Consider the following 10,688-nt stretch of genomic DNA (forward strand, 5'->3'; position numbering starts at 1 on the left):
ATGCAGCCTGCCTGGGCTCCCAGCCTCCCTGGGTTAGCACTCTTCATTTCTTCCAGAAAACTGATGAGAGGTTGAGCTGATTTCTCTAAGTACCTTGGAAGGAGAATAAATCCAGGCAAGGAGTTGAGCTGCTTTGGTGGAAGGACAATGCTGGCACTAGAGCAAACAGGTCTAACCTAGCCAGGAGCAACCGGGGATGAGAGCTGAGAGGTTCGGAATTGCCAGTGGTTGTTCACAAATCTTGTTCCAAGCCATGGGGCAGGAGAGGGCAGGAGGTCTAACTACTTCTGAAACACAGTGTAATCAGCTCCGTGAAAGGGATAAAAGGACTGAGGACTGAACTCAGTGCTTTAGAAAGACCCTGTGTTTCTATTTTTACTACTGATATTTTTTAGGGATACATGCATACCATTGAGGAAGTTTTATGCTGCTTGTGGATAGACAAACACAGGCTTTGATCCATAACCTGACTTGGAGAAAGGGACTTGGGTCCTTTGCTAACATTCTTGATTTAGTCCAGCACAGAGGTCCCTCTGTATGAACCAAAATTCAGAATTAAAAACTTAAAATCTCTGCAGCTTGACTCCACTGGTACATATGCACCAAAAGAAAACCTATATTATAGGCAAGAGGGAAACGTATTCCTCATTGACAGTACATAAACTTTTCTCTCTGCCAAATGATGCTGAGTGATGTATAAAGCAACTGCTTGATCTATATTTACTGATCATCTAGAATTGAGTTTGTTTGAAGTGGCAGGGTCGGGATAATCTATTGCATACTGCCTGCTTTTATTCACATGTAATAGGAAACACATTATACTGCAAAACAGAACTTGCTTCCTTTTATAGAGTTAGAGTTTCTTCTGTTAAGTGACTTCCTTTGCCAGCTATAACTCCTCCAACAGATGGCCACTTGTTTGGCCATGACCCCTTTTGGTTCCAGGCTTGATAAAGACTGGATATTCTGGCCAGTAGCTGGTTTTTTGTGCGAGAGCGCTGCCATTTGAATAGATGGTTGCCAAGTTTGAATCATAGAATCATAGAATGGTTTGGATTGGAAGGGACCTTAAAGATCATCCAGTTCCAACCCCCCTGCCATCAGCAGGGACACCTTCCACTAGACCAGGTTGCTCAAAGCCTCATCCAACCTGGCCTTCAACACTTCCAGGGAGGGGGCATCTACAACTTCCTTGGCCAACCTGTTCCAGTGTCTCACCACCCTCACAGTGAAGAACTTCTTCCTAATATCTCATCTAAACCTGCCCTCTTTCAGCTTAAACCCATTTCCCCTTGTTTTGTCATTAGTTGTCCTTAGGAAAAGTCCCTCCCCAGCTTTCTTGTAGCCCCTTCAGGTACTGGAAGGCTGCTATAAGATCTCCCTGGAGCCTTCTCTTCTCCAGGCTGAACAGCCCCAGCTCTCTCAGCCTGTCTTCATAGGAGAGCTGCTCCAGCCCTCGGATCATCCTGGTGGCCCTTCTATGGACTTGTTCTAACTGGTCCATGTCTTTCTTATGTTGCCCTGTGCATGCACAGCCACTGGGGAGTGAAAGTGAAGGCACAGTCTGGTGTTGCAGAATTCATTGTTTGGTACAGATAAAAGTGGAGTGTATCTTCACACCAGAGATGCATAAAATATTCCTGAAGTTGTCCCTTGGGCCATCATGGGAACACCCTCAGTGTTTCCTGAGTTCTGACTGATGGGTACATCAGTTCATGGATTTCACAGACAAAGGGACTCGACTGTGGGCTTACCCTTCCCAAGAAGACACACGATTTAGTTTGGGGTTTGTGTTTTAAAGCTGATTTTTAGCCAGATCAGTTCCCAGGTCTGATTCATTGTGCAGCCCTTCAAACAGCTAATGCTGGCACATTGGAATAAGGAGGTGAGAGCTCTGTACCGTAAAGGTGGAATCAAACAGCCAGGTAGATGCTGGGAATACTGTCAGCCCATCAATACTTTCAGCTGAAGTCTTCATCTTATATAAACGCGGCCTCAGTCTCATCAGCTGTCAAACCGGTGATTCCTGAATCCAGTCCATAATTTTCATTTTTGCTAGAGCCTAGCTTTTGCAAAGGTGTTCAATCATGATTTTAAAGACTCCAAATGACAGAGCATCTGCCATGTCCCTAGGCAAGCCATTCCAGTGATTAATTACCTTCACTGTTAAAAATGTGCACCTCATTACCAGCCTGCATTTGAAATTCAAAGTTGTTCCAGCATTAGAGAAGGCTTATTGAAACACCAATCTAAATAAATAAATGGGATTCTGCACATTCAGATCTAAATTAAAAAAGGAAAGACAGAAAGAGAGAGAAGGGGGAGTGATTGATTCTGGAGATGATAATTTTTTCTTTATATTTTTTAGCAGAAGTCCACTGATTTCTATAGTTCTCCCTATAATTGCCAGTTACAATCAATATTATGTATTGACTGTTTCAAGAAAAGTTATAAATCCTCACTAAATTCTCTAGGCTTCACCCACAACAGGCTTGAAGAACTAAATTTCTAGGGAACTACACTGCCTCAGTCACTACTTAATCTTTAGGGTGTCCCTTGTAAGACATATAGGCTTGTACTTGGCAGTTTGTCAACTAAACAATTACACAGTCTCCATAAACAGTAGTTTTTGTTAGTATTATAGATTTCCTTTCTTTTTTCCTTTCATCATTTTGTGTCAGTTTATATATTCCAAAAGAAATTCAATTTATTTGAAATACAGGAGGGTAGAAAAGAAAGGGTCAGATGGCTTCAAAACAACATTTCAAAATGAAATGTATAGTAGAAAGCAGAGTGAGTAGGCTCTTGAGATTAACTGTAGGATCAGGATTTTCTTAACAAGATCAAGTGGCTGAAAGTTGGGGTCAGAAAAGCTTCTATTGGAAATAAGCTGCACTTTTTTTAACAGCTACAATGATTAAGCACTGGGAGAAATCACCACTAAGGATGTAATAAATTCTCTGCTGCTTGTCATCTAAAAGCAAAGTTAGATGCCTATGTAAAATGTCTGTGCTTTAGTTCAGCCTTAGGTTAGTGAGCTGCACACAGAGATCAGTGGGTGAGATATTTCACTTATATTATTATTGTAATAATCCCTTTCAGGCTAAAAAGCCATGAAAAGAACCTTTCCTTTCTCCTAATCCAACTTGGAGCCACCCTCATTTGTAATGACTGAAATTCTTGTATTTTGAACAACAGCTGGTTGACATTTCCCAGTCAGAGCTCCATGAGCCTTTCCTGCACAGGGGGATGTTCAGCTGCGTAGGTGCTGATGAAGGAGCTGGTCTGATCGGATACATCTCTTTCTCTCTCCTCAGCTTTGCAGCCAAACATCCTCTCCTTCCCTCAGCAACAGGGCAGCCTTCTCCTCTCTCAACCAGGACCCAGCCTGGCATCACAGGTAATTTACCTTGACTTAGTCCTATGTACAATCTCACCCTGAGAAGCAGCCATCTACAAAAAGTGCTGGTTCATTAAGGGCAAACAGCAGAGAAAATTGTGTGCTTTTCTATTGTGACTCCATGCATCTCTCGTTGTTTTAACAGGCTGTGGGTCGTTCTGGACTCCCTGGCTCATCAGTTGAACCCCACCTGGACGTACCCCAGCATTTGCAAGTAGCAAAGCACCTAACTCCATCAGGAGCATCTGAGGAACCCAGTGACCTGGAGGAGCTGGAAAAGTTTGCGAAGACTTTCAAACAAAGGCGAATCAAATTGGGGTTCACGCAGGTGAGCAGTCTTGTCAGTGGGAAGGCTGGTGTCATTTGTGATGTGGACATGGTGGGTTGGGGGAGTTTGTGGCAGAGGAGAGGATGGAGATCGGGCTGGATTAGATACAGTTTGTCTTTCCTTGAAGCATGCCCTTCCAAACACATGAAGAGACAAACCCTTCCTAATTACCTTCCCTCATTTCCATGACCTTGTTATCTGCACCTTCTTCAATACACAAAGGCTCAGGGGTGTGGAGCAGACTCCCATGGGAAGAGAAGTCACTTTCTGTGGAAGGCAGGTCATGGAAACTAGGTTGAACCTATTCTGTAAGCAGCCTTGAGAGGTGGTCTGACAGCAGGAAGCTGTAAGGGTTTGGTTTTTTTTTTCTGAGCTCATGATGTGATTTGGATCTTCTCTGGCAGGGTGATGTTGGACTTGCCATGGGGAAGCTCTATGGCAATGATTTCAGCCAGACCACCATTTCCCGCTTTGAGGCTCTCAACCTGAGCTTTAAGAACATGTGCAAGCTCAAACCTCTGCTGGAGAAGTGGCTGAGTGACGCAGGTAGGTGACATTACATGCAGAAATACCACCAGTCTTGGCCAGGATCCATCCAGGAACCTTCAGCAAAAGCCAAGAAAATCAGAGCTGGGGCTAAGACCTCTCAGATCCATGACTGGGCTGGTAACAGAGTGATTTCCTCTGTGGATCACACAGCAGGTTGCATAGCAGCCTAAATAGCAAACCACATTTGTCCTTTCACTCTGGCAATATGGGATTTACATTGCAATTGGTGTCTGGGGCAGTCCCTTCCTTCATCCCTTCTTGCTCTGTTGCATGGCCTGGGGCAAATCACTGGGTTAGTCCTTTCAGTCCCTCCCTGTGTAAACTGGAAAGAGTAGCAAGGGACTCCTAAAGTGCCCAGAGATCAGCCCAGGAGCAGTAATTAGAAAAGGAAGATCTCCCAGCAAGGGGAATCCCCAGTAGCAGCAGGACTGGGCTGGTGTCCTCTGCTGGCTGCAGACCATTGTAGAAGAGGCATTAGTTTCATGTGCTTCACCCAGCCCTTCAGGAGTTCCACGTTTAACCAGTTTGTGTCAGGAGGTGTCTTGCCTATATGAGGCTTGATCCCAGTGGTGTAAGTCAACACCTTTAACTGTGTGAAATTAAATTATTGGAAAATGCATGGTCCCCACTGAAGCAGGCTGGAAATCAAGCTGGAAAAAGGAAAAATAGTGTGTTGATTTAAAATTTTTAGCACTTAACATTTCTTTCCTGATTTGGACAAGATCAGCGATGGATTTGGGACTGTTGGAGCAATTTTAATCATCATCAGAGGAAGGATCCACAATGTAGGGACATTTTACTTAATTTAGGAGGTGCCATAGTTCTCAGAAAGCATCTAGGAATGAAAATAACTCATTATCTTCTTTAATATCTCTCTTCACCTCCCTCTTTCCCCAGAATCTGCTCCTCTGGATTCCTCCATGAGTACTCCCAATTCCTACCCCTCAGTGAATGAGATGTTTGGACGGAAAAGAAAGAAGCGAACCAGCATTGAGACCAACATTCGCTCCACGCTGGAGAAAAGATTTCAAGATGTGAGGGGAAAATCTTTCAATGTGTTGTGAACTCTCTACGAGTTTGGCATTTGCTAGCTCATAGTAGCAGTGAATCCACCAAAAAAAAAAAGAGATTTTGTTTGTTTTGATAGCAGGTTAAAAAATGCTTGAAGGGGTTAGCAGGAAAAGTGTCAATAGCAAAGAAATCAGACACTACTAAATCCTTGGTAAATGTTGTTTTAAAGGAATTATAACTTCATCACCACACCTCCCCACTGTCTTACACTGAGTGGTGCCCTAGCCAGAGCTGATCTCCTGCACCCACCCCTTCTCTTTGAGTTGCAGGCATGTGTCACTGGAACTATGTGGCCATGCTGCAGCACAGAAACAATGCCCCATTAAGCAGGTCTTCATAGAATCATAGAATGGTTTGGATTGGAAGGGACCTTAAAGATCTTCTAGTTCCAATCCCTCTGCCATCAGCAGGGACACCTTCCACTAGACCAGGTTGCTCAAAGCCTTATCCAGCCTGGTCTTGAGACCACAGAACTAGTTGCTCCAGATATTGCTGCAGAATCATTTCAGAAGTGGAGCCTTTTAATTTTTAAGTATCAAGAATTTCAAGGAAAATCACTACAGAGAGCAAACAGAGCTTTAAATCAGTAGGACTAAGTTGGCTGTTGAAAATTTTTAATCAAAACAGTTTTTGATCAGCCTGCATTTTTTTCTTGGTTTCTCCCTTGTATCTTATCATATCAAAATTTCCTCCCAAGACTGTTAATGAGAACAAAAGACAATCATTGACAGATTATTATGGGAATTTATTTTTAGCTAGTATGAGGCATTCTTTGTAATGGGAAAACTGTCTTGGCATCTCCGTGCTCAGTATTTTTGACCCTCAGGTCTCCAACTCAGAACAAAACCCATACAGCTAAATGCTGTCAAATGCACCAGAAAATAAGTGACTGGGAAGAAAGGATAGGTACTATTATTTCCCTTTATAAATGAGCCATGGATGAAGAAAGAGAAGGAATGGCTCTTCTGACATGGTGCAGGTAGGCGTACAAACAGCACTCAGAGCTTGTGTGATAAGAAGGCCACCAGTCAATAGCTTCCCCCCAAGCAATGATTTAGGGTGCTGTTAAGATCAAAGAGCATGGTGCTTTATGCAGTAACAAGGCCAGGTACTGTGACTCATCCCCCCACTGATTCCATGAGACTTGATGTTGAATCAGAGGCACTTTCTGGTTCACAGAACATAATCTCTCACCCAAATATTTACCCTATGTTTTAGAAGCAAATTTTCTTCCTTCCCCAGTTTACAGCCAACCCCAACCTTGCCCTCTGCCTTTCCTGCAGTAGAAGCATACACTGATGCTGTAAGTTACAGCTCTTTGGGCCTTTCTTTAACCTCCTGCCCTTTCTTAGCAGAACCCCAAGCCCAGTTCAGAGGAGATATCCTTGATAGCAGAGCAGCTCTCCATGGAAAAGGAGGTGGTTCGGGTCTGGTTCTGCAACCGGCGCCAGAAGGAAAAACGGATCAGCTGCCCGATGCCATCCCCCATCAAATCACCTATCTACAATTCCAGACTGGTGAGAGACTCTGGATTAAGAAGTTCTACATGCCATCCCAGACAAGAAGGGAAAAGGGTGGAGGGATGCAACAGGGTTTGCAGGAGAAGGAAACAGGACATTTCCTTGTACACACAAGTCCCTGGGTTGCTGGCAAGACAACTCCACAGTCCAGTGGGGGACAATACCCACAGGAGTGTGCAGAGAGGCAGCTGGGATAGCTGTGGATTTGACATATACTCAACATCCCAATTTGAAAGGAATCTCATGCCTGTGCTTACAGAACATTTATTTTTATTTTATTAATGAAAATAATAGAAAGAAAATACAAGTTTCCTAGAAGGTACAGGTCAGTTTAATTGTAGGATAATTTATCCAAATAGAGTGAATCCTAAAACTTTTCAACCTGAGACTGGTAAATAAAAGCTTTCCAAAGTTAATGAAGAAGGAATCAGCATTCCACAGAATAAGAATTACGTCCACTCATGTCAATTTAGTCGTTAAATCTGAAACCTAGTGGTAACTATTTACATATCAGGTTTTTTTGTTTTACATCTGTGCAGAAATGCAGAATATACTTCAGTACTGCTAATTGTCCTCTCAGGTTGTACATTCACGCTTTGGCAAGTGTATTTTCATTGCCAGGAAGAATGAGGAAAAGAGAAACTGTTGTGAGAGCTGGTGAAAGTGCGTCCTTGTAATCTACTGTCAGTGGCTACTGGGGATAACGAGCTACTGTTGCATTTCTGCTAGTTAATAGTTGCTTCCACATACAAAAGTGGCAGAATCCTCCCTATGATGATGTTAGTGCTGGAGCACATGTTGAGTGGGAGGGAGAATATGTATTCACAAGCAATATTTTATCTTGAAATCTTCTGGGTTTTGGAATTATCCATCAGAAGGCAGGAAAACATCACAAGAGGTTTGGTCACTTGTTGCACAACACATTGGTCTACAGTTGCAAACACAAAATGTCACTTGCAAGCCGTGAATTTTTAAAGCAGCAGCTTTGATGAATAATTTTCCTGTGAATGCATTGTATGAAGTATGCCTTTGCTCATCAGTCATTCTGAACAACCTATTGCCTGTAGTTAAAGTGTCACCATAGAACAACAAATGCCCAAGGCTCGCTTTGATTGCAGCCACCCAATTACTAATTGTCACCTGAGAATTCTCACCCATCAAGAACTCCCTAAAGGAAAAGGGAATATTTGTGCCCAAGACCAGAGTGAAGTTTCAGACTGAGAATATCCAGTGTAAAACAACCAAAGAGCAGTAACTCCTACCAATTTGCTCCCAGGATTTCCAGAAGGCTTGGCTTGTGTTTGATATTTTCAGGCTTTTCCATAGCTGACCCATAAATTCAGACATATGCAGAGTGTGTCAGGCATATGTGATACTCATTCTAGTTTCTTTCCATGGCCCTGGATGTGGGAACGGTGCTTCTATGCTAGAGTATGAATAGAATATCTGTGGGAGCTTCAGATGTAGATAAGAACTCTGCCTGGGAGCCAGTACATTCTAAAGAGAATATGAAAGGAGTGGCATTTTGTGATCTATACCCTCATAGTGCCAACCGCTTAATGTTTGCTTCTGTTTCTCCCTAGGTCTCTACCTCAGGGTCCTTGGGCCCCCTCTCCGTCAATCCGGTGCATAGCACCATGCCTGGGACTGGTAAGACTTGAGAACCTGCCTCACTCACCATTTCTTTCCTCATTCCTCTGCTCTTGCTCTCCGACTACTTTGTTTCTAGGTTCATTTGCAGACCACTCTTAAGATCCTTGGGTTTGACTAAGGAAGGTGTCCCCACATAACTAGTGTACAAGGGATAAGAACAGCTGAGTCTTTCTTTTGGATGGAACAAAGACATGGAAAACTTCCTGGGCATGATAACATTCCCAGGATAATCCTAGGCAAATTTTACTGGGGTGTTTGTTTGGGAGGCAGACACACCTAGAAGCCAAACAACAGGAGTGCTTGGGGGTAGGTTACTGCATTTCTTCAACAGAACATTGTCAGATCTCCTTTGAGAAGTGCGATTCACAGTAATAGCAAGTGAGCACTACAGAGAGAGCAGTCCTGGAGACCTCCACCTTCTCATGGCTGGGGCACAGATTCTGCCTCGCTCCTGCAGCTTAGACAGTGAATTGGATGAATGACAGGATGGGTACAAGATATAGTGGAAGTGTTTGGGCTTGGGCTGTCCTTGGCAGGAAAAGAAGATCCCGGTCTTATTCTGCTTTCTCTGCTACACAGTAACATCATCATGTTCCCCAGGGAACTCCAGCAGGCCCTCGTCCCCTGGCAGTGCACTCCATGCCAGCAGCCCCGGCACAGCCCAGAGCAACTCCAAAGCTGCCATGAACTCGTCCGGTTTCAACTCTTCAGGGTAAGGCACTGGGGGCCACAGCTTGCTCCTTGGCAAAGGCATCAGAGGGCTGGGGAGAAAAGCAATGGGACCTTAGAGAAAAACGTGCAAGCCCTTAGAGACTCCAGCAATGTGGAGCTACATGGTGGCATGTTCTTACATGAAGCTTCACGTCTAACCTGAAGCTTCTTGGGATATGGCGATTTTTCTGCTTGTCAACAAATAGTAAATCAAGTTTTGCTGAAAAACTGTGCTGCTTTAAAAAAAGGGAAAAAAAAAACCCCTAAAAAACCCACCACCACTAAAAACCTGAATAGAAACACTGTCCATAAGGACTGTCCTAAGCTAAGACTTGTGCGGAGGAAGCAGAGGAAGGCTTATTTTGCTCTTTCTGCTTGGATAACCCCCTCCACAGCCAGTTTTCTCTCCTGCAGTGCCACCCAGAGAGCTCTGCTGCAGAGTAACTATTCCACAGTGGCAGATGAAACAGGAACAAAGATTTTCCTCTGCCCAACCTTTAGATGCTACAAAAGCATTAAGCCACACATATGGGCTCAGAGCCCTTCTGGTTATTTCACTGAACATGCCCCTGCCACAGTCTGTGCTACTTGGGCCTCTCTGCACTTGTAGTTTCTCCTACATCACATCAAGGATGCTGTGCTAGTAGGAAGGCAACAGAGAGCAGAGGGCATTACCCATAGCTGCTGGGCTTTCTGAGTCATGGATCATCCTGTGCTGGGAATGAGATCTCCTCTTACATGGAGGAAGCCCAAGAGCCAGGTAGTAGGTGAAATTGTGAGCACAATGGAAGATGTTGCTTAGGAAGACAGGGGTTTTGCTATAAGCTTCCTATAGGAGCAAAGGATCATTTGATGGCTGCCAAGTCGAAGTGAAGTTACAGATGGAATAATAATGATTTTTATTTTGAGGGGAAACTGTTAACAACATGGCAATTGTAGCTCTTATTCCCTGTGTTGCAAACAGATCTTGGTACCGATGGAATCAACCTACCTACCTCCACTGAGATGACTCCTCCATCATGTGTAAAAGGAGCTCTGACTTCTAGCTATGGACCAACTTCTCTAGGAACAATGCTTGGGGCAACATCTGGTGTTCCAGTGCCTTCAAAATGCTGCCAAATGAAGGTCTTGTTTAAGGGAACCCCCAGCAGCAGAACTCTCCAGGGACTCAAACTGCAGCTGACCTTCCCCAAGGATTCTCAATGCCAACAGTGACATTGTAATACTCTTCCAGGCATTCACTTCAAGAATGAGCCTTTGCTTAGCACTATTAGCATGAAACACTGCCCTCTGCTTGCAAATCTCTGCATTCACACTGGATTGTCTGCCAATCTCTAATCTGGAAGGATTTCTATGTCAGGACCACCTTTTCCTCTCCCTCGTTTCAGAGCTTCACATAAGAAGGGTCTATCATGCTGTTACTATCACGCACACATACCATAAACCCCCAAACTGA

The 10,688-nt window shown here is 44.0% G+C and overlaps 1 protein-coding gene across 1 annotated transcript in view; it reads left to right on the forward strand.

Moving 5' to 3' along the window:
- The window catches only part of POU2F3 (POU class 2 homeobox 3), a 42,839-nt gene extending 32,603 nt beyond the window's left edge, over window positions 1-10,236 (forward strand). Inside the window, exons 7-14 of the mRNA XM_029085487.1 lie at window positions 3,318-3,400; window positions 3,546-3,728; window positions 4,133-4,274; window positions 5,175-5,311; window positions 6,704-6,865; window positions 8,452-8,518; window positions 9,101-9,233; window positions 10,197-10,236. Of these exons, the coding sequence (XP_028941320.1) occupies window positions 3,318-3,400; window positions 3,546-3,728; window positions 4,133-4,274; window positions 5,175-5,311; window positions 6,704-6,865; window positions 8,452-8,518; window positions 9,101-9,233; window positions 10,197-10,236 (947 nt within the window). The remainder of the gene's footprint in view (window positions 1-3,317; window positions 3,401-3,545; window positions 3,729-4,132; window positions 4,275-5,174; window positions 5,312-6,703; window positions 6,866-8,451; window positions 8,519-9,100; window positions 9,234-10,196) is intronic.
- Window positions 10,237-10,688: the final 452 nt, after the last annotated feature.

This window comes from Antrostomus carolinensis, unplaced genomic scaffold, assembly GCF_000700745.2.
Source record: "Antrostomus carolinensis isolate BGI_N321 unplaced genomic scaffold, ASM70074v2 scaffold166, whole genome shotgun sequence".
Lineage (NCBI taxonomy): Eukaryota > Metazoa > Chordata > Aves > Caprimulgiformes > Caprimulgidae > Antrostomus > Antrostomus carolinensis.